We start from the raw sequence: 20,667 nt of genomic DNA on the forward strand, positions 1-20,667 counted from the left end.
GGATTAAAGAATATAAATCCTAGAAAACGTAGACTACGGTTCTGGCGGGCTCCGTGTTAAACAGTCAATCTGTCCATCAAGGTCATGTGACTAAATTGAAAGCTCCCACGCTACGTAGGGTGCTCCAGTCTGCAGCAAACTAGGACTCAAAGGAGGAAGAAACGCGAGGCTGATGTTGAAGTTTGTTTGTAGCCTAGTTATAGTCAATGGTAAAAAATAAACTACATCAGAATTATGGTTAGAGCAGTGGTTTTCAAACGTTTTTATATCAAGGTCCATTATTTATTAAGCATTTGAGCCACAGAGCACCATTTGATGAGATTTAGCCTCTCAGACCCAGAACTTAGAATATTTTGTTGGTGTATTGACCAACATTGCTCAAACATAACAATTATTCTACATTCTCCAATTGTGTAGAAATTAACTAATGCTGATGTTTAACAGTAATTTAACTCTTGAGCGTGTAAAATGGAACCAAATGGACCCACAAGGGACCATTTTGTTTCATTTTACGTTCACAAGAGTTAAAGATCTACAATAATAAGGGTCCATTTGGTTACCAACTCCTCAGCTGGGGACCACCTTGAACCCCGGCCCTCAAGGACCACTGGTTGAAAACCACTGGGTTAGAAGACAGACAGACAGAGAGATCAGGCTTGCTGGGTTTCTGTTTGGGAAAGAGAGAGAAAGAAAAAAAAAAGATAACTATTCCACTTAAATATGTTTTTTTGTACAAATTATCAAAACACTTCCGCCAAAATGACTAGACTAGACATTTTTCACTTTCAATGTCCGAACGTAAATCATTGCAGTTTGTTTATTAGCAGAGTTCGACCTAGCGTTATTTAGGCCACATATAAGACCTCCATGTAATTGTCCACAAGATGGTCACATATTTTGGCAGGTCACCAATTTCACCGTAACACCGCCATGCTGGAGTGACCAATTGTGAGTGAGCAGGTGGCCAAGATTTGGGGTATTTGAATTTGGCTTCTCTCTCTCTCTCTCTCTCTCTCTCTCTTCAGTCCTCCTCTGACAGGGGGTCATGTGGGGTGAGGGGGCGGGGCATGCTGTGACCTCTGATCCACTTCCCATCCTGCAGGAAGTCTCGGATGTCGCCTGGCAACCGGTCAAACTTCTCCTGAAACTCTGCCTCCAAGGTCCCCTGCAACTGGACAAGAGAGAGATAGAGAGGCTTGGGCAAATCTGACCGTCTGACCACTTGAATTCCTCGCCATTTAGAATACCAAACTTAACCGTCCGCCATTGACGCTCAAGGGTTTTAAGGGTTTAAGGGTTTGTTTATCGAGTAAGTTAGATTGTGCTCTTTGCCAACGTATGAAAAGCTCTAGGTTGCTAGGCGATCGATAAAACCAGAAATTAACCGGAAGTGAAAAGTCCACCTCAATGTAAATAAATGTACAAAAATGCATATAACTCGGATTCTTTTCCCAGATTGCGTTTTTGGTCAAAACAAGCTTCATTCACGGCACAAAGAAAATACCATCACGCGGCATGTTATGCAGCGGTTGTTTACTTCCGGTTCACGGCCCGGCACTCGTTGACCTTGAACCTAAGGGTCTGCACTGAAAAGACTGTGGCAGTGGCGGATTAATTAATTAATTAATTGATTAACATGGCATCCATTTGGCTCACGTGTTAAGTGGTCAGATGGGTGGGCCACATGCTATTGTGCAATATCCTCACGTTGAGAACCACTGGTGTACAGAGTATGTGTGTGTGTGTGTGTGTGTGTGTGTGTGTGTGTGTGCGCACGTGCGTGCGTGCGCGTGTGCAGGTGTGTTGTAATGTTTGTACTTTTGGTTTGTGGTCCAGGATATCTTGAAGCAGCTTGTTGTGCTGTTCCACCAGCTGATCATGACGCTTCGCCTGAGCATCCTCTAGCTACAGTAGGACGGACAGACAGACAGACAGACAGACAGACAGACAGACAGACAGACAGACAGACAGACAGACAGACAGACAGACAGACAGACAGACAGATCTTTTTTAGAGACATTTGACACTCAAGCAGACATTTTTTTATATCAAATGTCAAAAGTGCATACATTGTCTAAATATATCACATTTAAATGTAATGCCTACATAAACAATATTAGAATTTGAGTACATATATTTTACTACTACTTTTCAGCTGCTGTAACAGTGATATGGGTACAATATAGAGTTGTTTTCTTTTAGCTACCCCTAGCTCCCCCATCTCACCTGTTTGATATTCTTTTAGCTACCCCTAGCTCCCCCATCTCACCCGTTTGATATTCTTTTAGCTACCCCTAGCTCCCCCATCTCACCCGTTTGATATTATTTTAGCTACCCCTAGCTCCCCCATCTCACCCGTTTGATATTCTTTTAGCTACCCCTAGCTCCCCCATCTCACCCGTTTGATATTCTTTTAGCTACCCCTAGCTCCCCCATCTCACCCGTTTGATATTCTTTTAGCTACCCCTAGCTCCCCCATCTCACCCGTTTGATATTCTTTTAGCTACCCCTAGCTCCCCCATCTCACCCGTTTGATATTCTGGACAACTTCGTTGACATAAGACTTGTTGATTTCCAACTTCTCCCTGCAAGACAGCAGGGTTAGGGCATATACTCATTTAACGTACAAGACTCATTTAAGGAAAGTTTTTGTGTGTTATCCTTTTAGCCTTAAAGGGATAGTTCACCATTTTTGAACTGTATGAAATACTTGCCATTAATATAGAGTCCCGTGGTGGGAGTTCTGCTCTGGTTTTGGTGAATATTAAGTAGTTCCTGTCATTTTGTGGGAGGAATGGGGCCACGCATTAAAAGTAAATTAATCCACAAAACTAGCATAATTTCTAAAATATTAGCGCAACTTTCGTTCAACTTTGACCCCTCTATCACATGAGACATTCTTTTTGGCGTAGTGATATGGACACAAAAAACATAGTTGAGATAGAGGGGTACAATATGAACGAAAGTTGCACTGTATGGTAGAAATAGGTCAACAATACAAATGACGAAAAGTTTTGTGAATTGATTTACTTTTAATGTGTGGCCCCCAGTGCCCCCCACAAAATGACCGGAACTACTTATTATTCACCAAAAACAGAGCATGGTTTTCATACAGTGTAAACTATCCCTTTAATGTCTTGCTGTATCACGTGTGCCGTTTACAATTCTGACGAAGAAAGTATTCAACACAGTGAGAATAGATGAACAGAGAGCGATTATTTGTTGAGATGCAGAGTGAGTAGATGATAGTGGTACAATATTATAATGGCCATTAACAAGGACCAATTATTTGAAGGCATGGACCTGTGTTCTGTGTGTGCACAGTACACAGGTACACAGGTACACAGGTAGATGTGGCGAGCTACATAAACAGATGAGTGCCTGTGTGCTATCGTACTCTTCAGCCAGATGTTTCTCTTTGGTCTTGGCCTGGTTGATCTTTTCTGTTCTCCGTCGATCCATCAGTCGCTTCATCTCTTTCTTCTCCCTTGGCAGTGACAGTAACATTGACAGGCAGAACATCATCACTGTTAGTAATAACACAAACGTTCATTTGTCCATTTCCGGTAAAGAGATTAGGTAGACCATATAATACTGCTAAGAGTGGGGTCAGGTGACCATATTAGCGCTCCATTTGTGACTGGCTAGACAGACACGGATTCACAAACTGCATTAAAATTGAGCACGGCCCATAATGCTTCTGCATTTGGCATGTTGAACAATTCATATGAATGCTTGTTAAGAACTGAGTTCTTGTTTAGTAATGTAAGTAAGCCTTGCCGAGCTGAGGCCCATAGGGCAGGATCCTATGTTCTGTTTCTGTAGCGTGAGGCAGTTTGACATGACCCCCTGGGCATAATAATAATAATAGATCAAATGTATATAGCGCTTTTCTAAATACCCAAAGCGCTTCATATAAAAAACTTTATTCAAGAAAACAAAAAACAGCAAAACAAGTAAAGCAAAACAAGTAAAATATCAGTGCTAGGTTTAAAACATAAAAGGCTAAGCAAGGGATGGGGGGACATCTTAACCAGACTTCAGCTGGGGAAAGCTATCTTGAAGAGGTGGGTTTTGAGTGAGGTTTTGAAGGAGAGGAGGGAGGGGGCACCTCTGAGATGATTGGGGAGTGCATTCCAGAGAGAGGGGGTGGAAACATAGAAGGCCCTATCCCCCCAGGTTGGCCTTGCGGACCTTCAGGAGGTTGGCTTCACTAGACCTGAGGGGGTGGGAGGGGACGGAGGGTTCGAGAAGATCGGAGAGGTAGGGGGGAACCAGGTTGTTGAGTGCGTTGTAGGTGGTGAGCAGGATTTTGTAGTGAATTCTTTTTTTGACGGGGAGCCAGTGTAGGTCGTGGAGGACAGGTGTGAAAAAAAAGCTCATCTTACTTGTCACAGATGTCCTTCAGTTTCTTCATCTGGGCACTGTGACTCTCCTCTGCCGCTGTGCTCAGTCTCTCTGTCAGCTATATAGAAAACATAAAACAGTACATTGATACACATGTCCACAATCATTATGTCAAGTTGAAAGGACCTAAAACGTTGATGGCAGAGACATACAGCACCTACCATTTTAGGCTAATTGACTATATCTAAAAAAATAAAGTGAGCGACACCCACAGCCACAATACTAGAAGGAGCGAGAACAACCATCTGGTACCACCGCCCACTAATAAAACAAACATGGGTAAATTCTCATTCTACAGCACTGGCACAAGTGTGGAATGCTCTGACCCCTTCCCTCAAAAAATGCAGATCACTGGCTTCCTTTAAAACAGGCCTGACAATACACCTTTCAGTAGGCCAAAGGGAGAGGGAATAACTTCTCCCTTAGACAGGTGATCGATCACCCTCCCCCCTCTTTACAACCCCCTTCTTCATCTTCCAAAAAAGAAAGGTTCATATATGGGCATTCCCAGACCTGTAGTTTCAGCGCGGCCTTGCCCTCAGCGGCGACCTCGCCCTCAGGGCGTCTTCCTGGTTATATTTTGTGATGATACTGAATTTTGTTATTTTTCATGTCATGTTTATGAATTGAATACATAGGACCCGAATGGAAATAAGACCGCAAGGACTGCTATCCAACCAAGTGTTTGACTGTACTCTGTTGCTGTTTACATTTCTGTCAATCAATCAATCAATCAATCAATCAAGGTATTACTGACTGTTGACGGTATAGAGACCTACCTACCATTTGAATGTGCTCTCCCTGTAGATATTTCTGACTGTAGTATTGTTGACGGCAGAGACCTACATACCATTTTAATGTGTTCTCTCTGCAGGTATTTCTGACTGTAGTATTGCTCCTGTCGTAGAGCCAGTAGCTGCTGCTCCTGCTCGTCTCTCAGCAGCTGAAGACGCTCGTCCCTCCCGCTGTCGGACTGTGCACTCCTATATAACATAAGATTTCATACATTTACTTAAGTACTGTAATTAAGTACATACAATTTTCAGTACTTTTACTTCTACTCCACTACATCTCAGTGGCAAACATTCAAAATCACACCCGTGTGAAGTGAGGATCATACATCATCATCATCTCATTCTCAACCAATGGCACATCTCCCACCCAATCATGCCGGCCAATCACAATTTGTGTCCTCACTTTTGTCTTCGATGTTTCAATGTTTGTTTTCACACACCTTTGTCTTCAATGTTAGTGTTAGTGAGTGTACATTACTTGCGTTTACACAAACACTCAAAGCTGGGCATAGTACGGGCTAGCACCCCTCAACAACTTAGTCACCAGAGGCAGCAGCGGTAAAGATACAAAGATATAAACATCACACTTGTGTGAAGTGAGGGGCGCCCACTGTGGCTGCCACATGACATCACTGTATGACAATATAAGATGACGTCTTATATTGTCATTTACTGCCCTAAATAAACATTAAAGTCCAAACAAATTACATCATAACTGGCCTAAACAAAAATGTAAAGTATAGATTTGGCTGCCACATGACGTAATTTTAGAAAGTCATGCATAGGAGGGGCTAGCGCCCCTCAAAAAAGTACTGTAGATAAGGCAGGGTATAGAGTATAGACACATCACACACAGAAACACTCCTCTGAGTTGACCTGGTCTTGCTCTGTTGTCTGGAGCTCTTCTTGTATCTGCTGTTGAAGTCTTTGAGGAGCTCCGAGGTCTTCTTCTGGTGTCTCCTCACCAGCTCCTTCAGCTCCTTGAACTGGCGTCTCTGCTGCTTCTGGTAGCTCTTGGTCTGCTGCAGACTCTCTATGGTGGCCACGCCCACGTCTGCTCAACACATTCACATAGAACAATACTAGTATAAAATGGTAAATGGTGCATTTATATAGCGCCTTTATCCAAGGCGCTTTACATAGATTGTGCATTACATTCACCCATTCACACAGACATTCACACACCGATGGTGTTGGAAACTATGCAAGGCACCAACCAGCACATCAGCAGCAATTAGTGGTTCAGTGCCTTGCTCAAGGACACTTCGACACTAACTCTGGGGGAGCCCGGATTCGACCTGGCAACCTTGCGGTTACTATCCGGCCACTCTACCCCTGAGCCACCGGCGGCCTAGTATTGATTTAAATGGAATTATATAATCTTCAGCTCAGTAAATGTATGATGTTGACCGTGACTGACCTAGCAGCACACTTAGCACCAGGTCTTCAGTCTTGGCTGCTTGCTTCGTTGCTTCTGAAACACAAAGACAATGACAATAACAAGGCGCTCGGGTGTAGTGCTGATTTCGGCTACTAAAACTACTGTATGATGATTATTTTTGTTCTTGTTACGTTTTCATAAAGAAAAACTCAATAAAAACTAAATAGACATTAACCCATGATGACTAAAACTGAGACTAAATGCCTACTGACAATTTCATCAACAAATAAAAACTAGACAAATATTTTCTCTCACTCCATGTTGGGTTGCACGCATGTGTCACGTTCCAAAAGTATCATTACGACACCATTACGGCCTCCCAAAAACGTGTTAGAAGAAACGCTTATAAAAACCTCAGTTCTTCAAAACAACGACAGGGCCTTAATTTTAACCACCAGGGGAATTCCCCCGTGACCGGGGAGATATTAAGGCTTTTGGTAGTCAGACAGAGGCTCTGCTACCTACACTCGTACCTGTGACAGCTGCTTGGTGATTGGCTGCAGAAGCTTTTGGTGTGGTGGGGATGTGCCCTGCGGGGCAAGAGGCGGGGCTAAGGCCATTCTCCACTGGAACGGTTCGTAGATCCTTCTGACCCTCAGCGGAGCTGTCAGCCTGGTCCTACATAAAGTATGAACAGTCGTAACAGTATGAAATGTGTGTTCCTGTAGGCTACTATACATACAGGTTTGCAACGTGAAGCAAAACAAAAAAAGAAAAGAACAATGTTGTATTAGGGGGCCTAATATAGAGCCCTGGGGGACTCCTGTCATGTAACGGAAGTTTACTAGTGTTTGAACCGGAACTGATTGTCGACCATTTTAGGAGTTTTATTTAAAAACGTCTGGCACTGCCGCGCTAGCGGCCACTACAGCACTGGTGCTGATCCAGTTAACAATAAAGAGACAATATGATGTAAATGTTCCCTTCATTGTCAATGGCTTTTTTGAACTAAAAACAAACATTAAACCTGTATATAGGAGGGGCTAGCGTCCCTCAAAAATGAACAAACACAATATACCTCAGTGTGAGTGTCTTCGTCAGCATCCTCCAGAGTCAGAGCTGCCAGCTGATTGGCTCTCTGCTCCAACAGGTTCACGTAGCGGATTGGATTGGACAGCGCCTCGATCACATCTACATAAGACACGTATGATATAAATTATACGTAGCTTCAGCTTGCGGAGTTAGTTCAGTCAGATATACTCGAGGGGTTTCATGCTGTGCTCAAGGGCGCATACATATACTCAAGGGGTTAATATGCTGCATTACTATGTGGGTGTATTCAGTGTGTGCAAGACCCACATGTCATTCGCTGATGTGGCAGTCAGCTGACCAATTGGGCGGGGTATTTAAGCTCACTAGACTGCATGCTTCTTCCTGCCTTCCTTCTGCATATGATTCCTGGTTGTTATGTGATGTTTGCTCCCACCGCCACCCCAGCACCACCGGTGGGCTCTGTTATTTATGTTCCCCATGGGGGGTTGTTATTGTATATATATATCTCCCTGCTCTTAATGTTTAATGATGGTGTTTAATTGTGCCGAGCAGGGAGAAAAAATTAGCAGAGTCGAACGCCAGGATAAAATATTATATGCACACATGTATTCTCATCCTACAATAAATATTGGTTAAATCTATTCGTGAGTTATCTGACTGAATTTACAATTACGGCCAAGCTACACACCAGGCACCAAAGCGTGTGTGCGCGCAATGTACGCGAGCCCCGCATACGCACACACGCGCACACTATTAGATCCAGTCCTACTCCTGTTTTAAAGTCTGCATATGCGCGGTTCGCGTATCTGCGCACCTGGTGTAGCCGGTATCATTGATATCAATTGGATCTTTCCAAATGCGATGTATGCGTGCAACATACGTGCACTTTGATAAGTCTGGTGTAGCTGTGCGACTTACTGTAAGCAAGGTATAGCACAAGTTGTTACCTCAAATGAATGAACCTGGCACAGCTGTCTTACAGTATATAAAATGCAATTTAAATGACATCTTAACTGTTGCAAAAGCCTGCATGTTCATCAAGGCTAAGGCAAGTGCTACGATGTGTGTGTGTGTGTGTGTGTGTGTGTGTGTGTGTGTGTGTGTGTGTGTGTGTGTGTGTGTGTGTGTGTGTGTGTGTGTGTGTGTGTGTGTGTGTGTGTGTGTGTGTGTGTGTGTGTGTGTGTGTGGTGGGGGATTGATTTGCTTGGGGTGATGGGGAATGCATTCCTCTGCATTTGATATTCAAATAGTCATTAATTTTATGGCCACTGGGGATTATTTTTATTTTTTTGACACAGACAGAGAGAGAGAGAGACAGAGAGACAGAGAGAGAGAGAGAGAGAGAGAGAGAGAGAGAGAGATACCTGCGAAGGTGTCCGGGACATAATCTTTGACCTCTATGTAGACAAACACAGCGGGAAGAATCAGGGATTGGTTCTTCTCGCTCCTCAACCCGATGTAGCGATAGCCTAAGGCAAGGAAATAAATAAGCAATAACAGCACACACATTATGCATGGTGCATACTCTACTCCCACGTATTTCTAGTTTAGTGTGTGGTGGTGGCATGCCAGAGAACTGATGGAGATAAACAAGAAGACACACAATATTCAGTCTGAAAAGTACACGATGTTTTCATGGTAGAATGTGTTTCTTCACACCCATTTTTAACCTGTCTTCATAATAAATGGTCCTCGCTGATGCTCATGATAATATGGCACCATTTCTGTCTATTTATGTCTCAGAGGAGGGCTGTTGACAGTTCAGAAACATCTCTACCAGAGACATCATCGCTATAGGCAGGTTTCAACATTTCAAACACGATTTCAACGTTTTATTTTTCATTTAGTATCAATGCAAGAGCATTACTAATAATAACATAACATTACATTGTGTTTGTGCGTGTTTATTTTACTTTTTTATATACCGGTAGTCTAAATACAGTATAAATACTGCCAGAAGTTACCTATACAGTATTTGCCTCTCTTGTTACGTACAGTCTCAAACGTCCCTAGAGCCATCACCATGTTGTTAGATGCAAACATGCCCTTTCCCCCCATGATAGAGCATATTCATAATCATTAGTACTGCAATGCATTATGCATTTTAGCAATGATGTTATTGAATGTTGTTAAGCACACACTGTGCTTCGTCACACACACGCACGTGGACACGCACGCGCACACGCGCACGCGCACACACACACACACACACACACACACACACACACACACACACACACACACACACACACACACACACACACACACACAGCTTTGTGGTGCTGAACTTTAACCGATTAAGACCGAGTGAAAGACCAAAGCATCTGTGTCATCTAGTGATGGGAGATAAATCGGCAAACAGGTCGGTATCGGGTGATTGCAGTTGTTTTTTGATTAATTGGCTATGGTCTGATTAATCAATCGGGCCAATAAATGAATCAGTCCGATTGTCTTTACAGATAAACAAACCCAAAGTAACAGCTTGAACAGATCTACAAGCTAAGAATATTAAATATACGGTATTAAAGTTATATCTGACTTGCCTAAGCATGCAGTGCAGATACACTGTCTGTTACGTGTATTTTTCAGAATGGACAAAATTATTATATTCCTTTAATACAGAATGAGATCATATCGACATCGGCAATATCGGATATCGGCCATAACATCGGCCATAAAATGTCTCATCAGCACATCCCTAGTGTCGTCGTTTTAGATTTTTGCGTTGGCTATTAAAAAATAGCAGATCTACAAGCTCACAGCACGTCACTTTGTGCCGCGCTGCAAGAAGCGACCTCAGGTCTGAGGCTAAAAGCAAAGCTTTTAATTTCGTTGTACCTTGCGGCACAATGACAATAAATTCAGATTCTGGGTCAGAGTCTGGGTTTAGTGGGCTTTACGCCTTACATTAACAGAATAAATCGTCACTGGTGTTTAAGGGTTACCCGTCACACAGATAAATTAACAGATACATTAACTACCTGGTCTAATGGCTGACACTGGAAAAATTCTATGACCGATGAACTTCCCTCCTTCTTCAAAAGCTGCAATTCGCAGAGACGCCAAGGTTGGGAGAATCACCTGGCAAAGACATGACATTAGCACTTTAATGTAGTAAGTCATGTGTAAGAAGGGAGGGCTCTGAGGAAAACACATACATACCATACAGTTATTTTGTGTGGTGGAAAAACGGCTCAATATTAAAATGTATCTATTTCTAATCTATGTTTCAACGGTTCATATTTAGTCAAAAGCTCTTGTCAATACTTTATCGGTTTAAACATTTTCATCAGTTAAATATTTCTAAAATCCACAGAACACTTTCGACCTGACCTCCCAATTTAGGCATTTCATCATCCTATATTAAAATGTGACTAAATTTGACTGAGGGACTGCCATTGGATTTTTTTGAATTTTCGTTTTTTCACATCATATGAAAGCATGGAATCATAGCTTCAAATTGACATATTGGTTGTTCAGTTTGACCCACCAGTTTTGGAGATATGGCTTATAGAGTAATGTCTTGCAGAAAAATGCGAGTTGAGAAAACCGGCTTGAAAGGTTCACTGCTGTGGTCTCTAACATTACACCTAGCTACATGTTTGGGCATTTATTTCATATTTACATGTCGATTTCAGCTCTGACACTTATTTCAGACATGCTCTAGTATGTGAAGAGTCTGCCTGTGCTATTAACTCATTTTGAGAAAAAAAAAAAAAAAAAAAGTTTTTCTCCTCTGGTGAAAAGCGGTAATTTGCGCGATGGCAGTCTCTCAGTCAAATCTGGTTATGACCTTGAGGCTGGTTCGACCGCAGAGCACGGACGTCACAAAAGAAACATCCGGACATGTGATGAGGCACACGGCTGCTCCAATTGCACCAAACTCGACACAAACATCGTTCAGGGGACTGCCATCAGAATAGTAACACCAGGGACCAGCGACCAGTGACAGCTAGTTACTGCAGAACTACAGACAGCATATAACGTTACTTCAGGACCATGGACAGCAGCTACACTTACTTCAGGACCATGGACAGCAGCTACAGTTACTTCAGTGCCATGGACCGCAGCTACAGTTACTTCAGGACCATGGACAGCAGCTACAGTTACTTCAGGGCCATGGACAGCAGCTACACTTACTCCAGGGCCATGGACAGAAGCTACCCTTACTTCAGGACCATGGACAGCAGCTACACTTACTTCAGGACCATGGACAGCAGCTACACTTACATCAGGACCATGGACAGCAGCTACACTTACTTCAGGACCATGGACAGCAGCTACACTTACTTCAGGACCACGAGCAGGTGTGAGCATTCGATCTGCATGCAACTTGGCACAAACATGGGGACTGCCATCAGAACAGCCACTCCAGGGGCCACAGGTGCACTGTTATTTCAATCCGCATCAAACGTGGCACAAACACTGTTCCACAAAATGTGTGATAAATAAGTGTCACAGTGTGGAAGTGATCGTTTTCAATAACGCAACGTGCTGCTGCCTTCTGCAGTATTATGTGCAATTTAGAAACAGGTGCTACGCAGGACCGTTGAGTGATTTCCAACAAACGCTTCCAAACTCCAACGCTCCATGCTGCTCAATGTTTTGCCACTCAGTCTAGATGAGGGGGCGTGTCCCTGTGGAAAAGTGATGCTCGTGCATACTCTCTATACATGTACATCACAATGAAAACTCTTTAAAAAAACTTTTAAGGTTAAAAACACACATACACTATGCCGATTTGCTCAGACTCTAGGACGTGAAATTCTCCATTGATTGTCAATGGGAATTTAAAGTTGGTGAGCATACAATAAAAGCTGGATATAGGAGGGGCTAGCGCCTCTCAAAAAGAAAGAAAAACTGTTACCTTTTTGAAGACGATGGGCTCCTCGTCCCAGACGGGGTTGATGGCGTTGTTGTTCTGAGAGGTCTTGGTCTTCAGGGCTTTCCTCCTGGTGTCAACAGGCAGTCCAAACATCTCCACCTCCACGTAAACACCCACCCTGCGCTCGCTCAGGAGCTGCCCCGAGATCACCTGCCAGATGACACGCACATGCACACACACACACACGCACGCACGCACATACGCACGCACGCACGCACGCGTTTCAAAAATCGCTTGCGCTGCCAGCTTGTATAATATCTGCTATTATTGAATAGCCAACATATAAATGGCACGCACGCACGCACGCACGCACGCACGCACGCACGCACGCACGCACGCACGCACGCACGCACGCACGCACGCACGCACGCACGCACATACCTTAACAGACAGAGTGTTGGCCACAATCCCGTCCACCGTGGTCTCTGTGAAGGGGTCAAAGTGTTTGTCCGGTCGTCTCATGAACTCGGGTTTGAGTCTGTAGCCACTGCGACCGTTGTACTCGTACATGAAGAGGTTGAACTGCATGGACAGATCTGGTGCAACAAGTACATATTAGCACTGCTGAACTAAAGTACTCAAACAAAACAAGTACATATAGCACCGCTGTACTCAACCTCAGTACTTTAATTACGTCAGTGGTTCCCAAACGTTTTAGCTCAGGACCCAAAAGAGAAATTAGACGTTTGCCCGGGACCAAACAAAAAAAACTATTCGTGAATATTGTGCTCCCCACCACCAATACAAATTGACCACTATAATAATAGAGAAAATACATCATAAATAAATACTGAAACCAGATATAATCATTAAGGAAAGGCTTTGTGTAGGCTACTATGTAAACTCTAAATTTCCATTTTCCAGCCATTCAGTTGCAAAAAAAAAACCCAAAATAATTTCGGGACCCCCCGAGGGTTTCGCGACCCCCAGGTCGAGAACCCCTGCTCTAGTTAACACTTGTATATTGGCTAGAAATCCTGCCTTGTATAGTGTAGTCTGGTAGTTGAGAGACTAACTTCCTATACCTATAGTCTGGTAGTTAAGTGACTAACTTCCTACCTATAGTCTGGTAGTTAAGTGACTAGCTTCCTACCTATAGTCTGGTAGTTAAGTGACTAGCTTCCTACCTATAGTCTGGTAGTTAAGTGACTAACTTCCTACCTATAGTCTGGTAGTTAAGTGACTAACTTCCTACCTATAGTCTGGTAGTTAAGTGACTAACTTCCTACCTATAGTCTGGTAGTTGTATAGTATAGTCTGGTAGTTAAGTGACTAACTTCCTACCTATAGTCTGGTAGTTAAGCGCCACCAGCTGGCAGCCAGCGTTCCAGAAGAGTTGAGGCATGTAGTTGGAGGAGTCCACTCTGGTTCCTTTGGGGTAAATACGACTCAGCTGGGACTTATTATATCTGGTGGAGAAAAGGTCAAGGAATGTGTACTGATCCCATTCATGCTGCTAACGCTGTGAGCGATTCCCAACCTGAGGGCTGTGAGGACAAGGCTATAGTGGGTACACAATAGTATTGATTTTGACAGCAAATTTTTATTAGATTTTGGTTTTAGTCAGTCTTTTGAATACAATTCCATATTATATATTTGATATTTTAGTCATCTGAAATATTTTAGTTTTAGTTGACTAAATATGATTTTAGTAGACTAAATCAACAGTAAATTCAGTCGACTACAATGCATTTTGGCAGGTCTTGATGGTGTCGTAATGCCCGATTTTACACTTGGTTGCATGCTGACTTGTCTTTTAGTTGTACTGGATCTCTTCTCCACAATTCCCTCACATTTTAGTCAAATTTTTATTTGACGACAAAATTATCAGTATATTATTAAGTCATAGTTTTAGTCATCATAGCTTAGTTTTTATTTCGTTTTTGTTTAGTTTCGGTCACCGAAATAGTTGGCCAAATTTAGAGTACTCAGTAGCCAAAAGTAAAACCAAATCTATTCTGTGTACTTCCACTGGCTGTTTGAATGACGCTCATCAAGCTGATTGATGTCAAGACAGAGGACCAGAACCTTGCACGGTGTGCAAATGACCTAAACGAGTGAAGAGGAGGCAGTTGCCATGGTACATGATAGTTGCCGAGGCAACAGTTGTCAAGGATACTCCACAAACTCCACCGGTGACTTGGTGAGATGCTCCAGAGCTTTGGTCTCCACGAAGGACGACATGTGGTGATAGCGGACAGCCTCTACACGCACGCACGCACGCACACACACGCACGCGCACACATACACACACACACACAGGATTGTCATTTGTCAGTGCATTGCCATTATGTGTGTGTGTGTGTGTGTGTGTGTGTGTGTGTGTGTGTGTGTGTGTGTGTGTGTGTGTGTGTGTGTGTGTGTGTGTGTGTGTGTGTGTGTGTGTGTGTGTGTGTGCGCGCGTGCGCGTGCGTGTGTGTGTGTGTGTGTGTCTCCTCCTGGCTCCCCTGCTCATGTCTGGCTCCAAAACTATGGAATCAGAACTGACCGTCGTAGATGAAAACCCACCTCTTCAGACTCCATCTTAGCCCGTAGCACTTGCCCCAGGCTCGACGACCTTACAGGCGTATGCATTGCATAGGCTCAACTTAGATGGATATACATTTTATGTAATCATATAGTACTCTATAGTATAGTGTATACGCATAGTTTCATATTCCACTGTATTACCATGATTTTGTCTTGCTTACTGTAAATCACTCTGGATTCAGAAGTAAGAACGTTTGCTAAATGACTAAATTGTAAATTGTGTGAGGCCGTGATGTGATGTTTCTTACTCTTGGAAGCTTCAAAGGAGTTGAACTTGGTCGGCTGCACATAGTTGACCAGCGTGGACATCTCTTCTGTGGCCACGGCTTCACGCTCCGCAGAGCCCTGCGGTCAACAACATCAACAACAACAAGATGAACTCTCCGCAGAGCCCCGTGGTCAACAACATTACAACAAACATTCTACAAATGCCTTCTAAATTCAAAAACAGTAAACGATATCAAAATTCACATTCAGACTGATTCACTGATTCACTCTATAAGTGACAACGATGTTATGGATGTGGTCATGGGGATCGGGAATCTGTCTTGTCTGAACTGAGCTTGTACTTTTGCTGTTTTTGATATGAGGTTTTGATATGAGGTTTTGATATGAGGTTTCCACTCGACAGGGGTTGACAAACTTGACACTAAGGTCACAGACGGATCCGTCTCCTCTCAAACGAGCAATTGCCCGTTGGTCAACCTGAAAGCAAACTCCACCTGCCCAACAGTTATATTTACCTGCCAGGGGCAGGTGAGCAACCCTCAGTGAGTCAAATTAATGCCAGCTGAACAAATGGAATCACACCAACCACGGTGCCATGATGCCATTAAAGGTGATATTGTTCACAAATTATTCTTTCCATAGCCTACAGTTTCTCAAGATTTTTCTAAATGTTTTGAAAATAGCATATCATAAGACGTTGTGAGCTTGTAGATCAAATCTAGATCCAATAAAAATGTAATCAATAATAATAAACAACAGCAGAAAAAGGTCTAAACACGAATGACAAGAGTATAAAAACACAATAGAGAGAAGATAAACCTGTATAAAGAATCACCACTGACCTTTTTACCATCGTCATCTTCATCATCATCTTCTTCATCACTCTCAGCCTCTATTTCTGTGGAAACAAAAATAAGCAAATAAACAATTCTTCCTGTATACTCCAAATGTGTCTCTGTTCAAGCCTGGCTTAGACACTCACACAGATGAAACCATGCCTTTCCTGAAAGGAAAGGCAGGAAAGATATCATCGATAGTAAATACATTCAATTTCAACGTGCATGAATTGTGGGGGTAATGAAAGGAATGCTATCTAACCAACACTCACATACATTGATTATAGGTTTTATGTCTCTGAGGAAGACCGCAAGATCGAAACGTCAGTGATTTCTTGTACTAGCGCGGCAGCACCTGACAAAAAAACTGTCCGAGCTGCTCCAGTGTGTATCCCTAGTTTGTGTGTCTTTGTGGGGGGGAAATTAGCCTCGCATTGTCTTGCACATACTGTACAGTAAACAAAACAAGGAGTTGTTATTTTTTCTGATTGATATTAAAGGTAGGGTAAGTGGTTTTCTTTGGTTAAAATAAGTGTTAAAAAGCTCTATATTGTGATAGTATTAAACAGAAAATGCATTTTCAGGTCAGAATAGCCAATCGGGATGCAGTCAGGATACAGATTAAACACGCAGAATTGTAAGTGACGACACAAATAAATGAGCAGACAACTTGGAATTGGAACTGGAACACTATACAAATTAAGCCGATATGGCTACTCTCTCCTGATTGGCTGAAATGTTGTTACCTACCAAAGAGTTACTGAACACTCGCAATAATTACTATCAGAATATAGTGATTTAACCTTTTAACAAACAACTTTTAGTTTTAGTTTGAACCAAAAAATATCAATTACCCTACCTTTACGTTTGCGTGCACGCAATCGCACATACACGTGTGTGTGTAGGGTTAGAGTTCTGTGAGTCTTACCTCCTGGGTTGTTGCTAGGAGACGAGGAGTCGTTGCTCTGATTGGCCGCCTGGTCTGTCAGTCTCCTGGTGTCCGGGGCGGCAGGGGGCTTGTGGGATTTCTTGTTCTTGATCAGAATCTTACCCATGAGCTCCTGAGGGCTGGGCAGCGGAACACCTGACTCCAACTGCACATATGCACGCACACACGCACAAATACACATGCACGCACATTTCATTATTATTAACTTTGCCATTTTTCTAGTCTAAACCCGAAAATATCAGATATCGTCACAGTCGGGCAGAAACCTCTTATCTCCATATTCTAACTTTCTGTGGGGGTTTTCTTTTCTTCGTGAATTAACTCCCTTTTTGATCATACTATACAGTGTCACACATAAGTATCAAATGTAGCAGATCCACAAGCTGGAAACATCAACAACAACAACTTTTGAGCTTGTAGATCAGCCACTTTTGATGCTTTTGTCATTTGAATCCTGAAAAAGTAACAGAGATAATACGTGATGTAAATAGGTTCTCAATGTAATGGGTCCTGGGACCCAGGGGTGGTCTTTTAGATGGTCCCAGGAACAATGTAATGGGTCCTGGGACCCAGGGGTGGTCTTTTAGATGGTCCCAGGAACAATGTAATGGGTCCTGGGACCCAGGGGTGGTCTTTTAGATGGTCCCAGGAACAATGTAATGGGTCCTGGGACCCAGGGGTGGTCTTTTAGATGGTCCCAGGAACAATGTAATGGGTCCTGGGACCCAGGGGTGGTCTTTTAGATGGGTCCCAGGAACAATTTAATGGGTCCTGGGACCCAGGGGTGGTCTTTTAGATGGGTCCCAGGAGCATTTTATGAGTCCTACTTCAACAATGTTAGAGTACAGTACTGAGTACAGTATTGCATCCCATGACTCCTGGAGGGTGACATGATTGCGTCCTTTCTCAATTTAGTTAATGTAAGGATGCAGGATGGAGCCAATTTGCATCACTGGATAATACAAGCGCACAACACGTGGCCAGACTCATAACACATTGTCGTAATCCACCGAAGGCCATTTTTTTGCCACCGGCAGTTTCGTGTCTGGCCACTGCAAAGCTATGACACTGGTGCGCAACTTAAGGATAAACCAATTGTAACTCCAACCCTAACCCCTAAACCTATCCTCTAAATCAGTTTTCAACCAGTGGTTCTTGAGGGGGTTCCAGGTGGTCCCCAGCTAATTGAGGTAGAGTTGGTAACTAAGTGGATCTTTATAGATCTCTAGCTCTTGAGAGTGTAAAATGGACCCTTAAGGGTACATTTGGTTTCATTTTACGCTCTGCATTACTTCTTTCTACACAATAGAGAATGTAGAAGACATTTTATTCTGATACGTTTGCTTGTTCTCTTCTATGGTACCACATCAGTACAGCATGGACTTGTGGGCAAAAGCTTATTCAACGACAACAACACTATCTTTAATTTTTGTCTGAGAGGCTAAATATCATCAAATGGTGATCCGTGGCTCAAATGCCAAATAAATGATGGGCCTTGATATGAAAACGGTTGAAAACCACTGCTCTGAATGCCTGAACCTAAACTCCAATACCTTCCTCAATCTGTTTCTCCTAAAATGTGTTTTAACTATAAAACAACCATTGCTCTTGTGAGGTGAGGACCAGGAAAATTGTCCTCACAATGTCTAGTTCTCAAATTCTACAATACACACGCACGCACGCACACACACACACACACACACACACACACACACACACACACACACACACACACACACACACACACACACACACACACACACACACACACACACACACACACACACACACACACACACACACACACACACACAATGGCGGGCTGGAGCCGTGGGCGTGTAACGTGGGTGGAATCTAATCGACCCCTTTGGTTAGCATCTGCTGCTTTTTCACTTGTGCAACCAGAAAGGTGGCAGGCATTAACGCCTTAATGAAATGGCCTTTGAATTCCATGCCCCACTGACTGACATTCAGCAGAATAATCTCTATTATAATGATGATTATACTGTATGTATTCATCTATCTATGCACACACGTATTTATCTAACACTGTATCCCAGTGATTCTCAACCTCTTTTCAGTTTGATGTTGTTGCTGTCGGGAAGCAACACGTGTCGAGCTTGTACATCTGCTACTTTTACTTTAGCTTTTATTATTCAAATCCTGAAAAATAGCAGTTCCACCCGACAGAGACCATATCTAACCACATGCCTATTGTACTGCCCCCTGAAATTGTTTAGTCTTGGTCTAGTCTTAGTCGACTAAATATCAAAAACCTTAGTCTTTTAGTCTTAGTCAACAAAATTAACACTGCAGTATACAGCAGTGGTCATACTTTGTCATGCCTGGCATGACATTCCATATGTTGATCCTTCCCTTTAGGGGACAATGTCGCTTCTCGCCCTCAGGTGTCTTACTGGTGCAATTTGCTATTAGTGAGAAGATGGATCAGCCCTGTGTGTGTGTGTGTGTGTGTGTGTGTGTGTGTGTGTGTGTGTGTGTGTGTGTGTGTGTGTGTGTGTGTGTGTGTGTGTGTGTGTGTGTGTGTGTGTGCGCATGTTTGTGTGCGTGCATGCTGCGTGCGTGCGTGCGTGCGTGCGTGCGTGCGTGCGTGCGTGCGTGCGTGCGTGCGTGCGTGCGTGCGTGCGTGCGTGCGTGCGTGCGTGCGTGCGTGCGTGCGTGCGTGCGTGCGTGCGTGCGTGCGTGCGTGCGTGCGTGCGTGCGTGCGTGCGTGCGTGCGTGCGTGTGTGCGTGCCTGTACTTACAGGGTACTTGTCCAGTGGATCTATCAACAGAGCTTCTCCGAAGATGGAACGGCAGTATTCAGCCATCTTAGCCTGCTGCTTCAGACTGCCAGACAGACATAAATGTATCAGACAGACAGACAGACAGACAGACAGACAGACAGACAGACAGACAGACAGACAGACAGACAGACAGACAGACAGACAGACAGACAGACAGACAGACAGACAGGCAGGCAGGCAGGCAGGCAGACAGGTATGTAGGTAGGTAGCAGGCAGACAGACAGGCAGGCAGGTACTAGGTAGGTAGCAGGCAGGCAGGCAGACAGACAGACAGACAGACAGACAGACAGACAGACAGGCAGGCAGGCAGGCAGGCAGGCAGACAGACAGACAGACAGGCAGGCAGGCAGGCAGGCAGGCAGGCAGGCAGGCACTAGGTAGGTAGCAGGCAGGCAGACAGACAGACAGACAGGCAGGCAGGTATGTAGGTAGGTAGCAGGCAGGCAGACAGACAGGCAGGCAGGTATGTAGGTAGGTAGCAGGCAGGCAGACAGACAGGCAGGCAGGTATGTAGGTAGGTAGCAGGCAGACAGACAGACAGGCAGGCAGGTATGTAGGTAGGTACTCACGAATCCACATGGTTTTCAAAAGACAGTATGACAGGGAAGGGAGACGTCTTGAAGGCACATATCGCGATGGCTTCAATCACTTCCTGAAAAAAAAAACATGCGATGAACATGAGCATAAACAACGCATTACACTTTAACTAAACCTGTTACATTTTTGTCAGACTAAAACTAAAACATTTCAAATGACTAAACCTCACCTGTGGAATCAACTTCCATTGGAAGTTAGACA

At 43.7% G+C, this 20,667-nt stretch overlaps 1 protein-coding gene across 1 annotated transcript in view; it reads right to left on the reverse strand.

Moving 5' to 3' along the window:
• Positions 1-1,021: 1,021 nt before the first annotated feature.
• Positions 1,022-20,667, reverse strand: part of LOC306931203 (1-phosphatidylinositol 4,5-bisphosphate phosphodiesterase beta-1-like) — a gene marked incomplete at both ends in the record, with an annotated part of 37,981 nt that continues 18,335 nt past the window's right edge. Inside the window, 21 exons of the mRNA XM_079512456.1 lie at positions 1,022-1,171; positions 1,819-1,905; positions 2,528-2,585; positions 3,398-3,487; positions 4,389-4,465; positions 5,258-5,390; positions 6,078-6,255; positions 6,622-6,675; positions 7,116-7,260; positions 7,661-7,773; positions 9,000-9,104; positions 10,617-10,716; positions 12,503-12,670; positions 12,902-13,056; positions 13,805-13,929; positions 14,640-14,724; positions 15,298-15,394; positions 16,120-16,175; positions 17,042-17,207; positions 19,828-19,912; positions 20,439-20,521. Coding sequence (XP_079368582.1) covers positions 1,022-1,171; positions 1,819-1,905; positions 2,528-2,585; positions 3,398-3,487; positions 4,389-4,465; positions 5,258-5,390; positions 6,078-6,255; positions 6,622-6,675; positions 7,116-7,260; positions 7,661-7,773; positions 9,000-9,104; positions 10,617-10,716; positions 12,503-12,670; positions 12,902-13,056; positions 13,805-13,929; positions 14,640-14,724; positions 15,298-15,394; positions 16,120-16,175; positions 17,042-17,207; positions 19,828-19,912; positions 20,439-20,521 — 2,310 coding nt within the window. The remainder of the gene's footprint in view (positions 1,172-1,818; positions 1,906-2,527; positions 2,586-3,397; positions 3,488-4,388; positions 4,466-5,257; positions 5,391-6,077; positions 6,256-6,621; positions 6,676-7,115; positions 7,261-7,660; positions 7,774-8,999; positions 9,105-10,616; positions 10,717-12,502; positions 12,671-12,901; positions 13,057-13,804; positions 13,930-14,639; positions 14,725-15,297; positions 15,395-16,119; positions 16,176-17,041; positions 17,208-19,827; positions 19,913-20,438; positions 20,522-20,667) is intronic.

Source organism: Electrona antarctica (genome assembly GCF_951216825.1).
Source record: "Electrona antarctica genome assembly, chromosome: 10".
In the NCBI taxonomy this organism is placed as follows: Eukaryota; Metazoa; Chordata; class Actinopteri; order Myctophiformes; family Myctophidae; genus Electrona; species Electrona antarctica.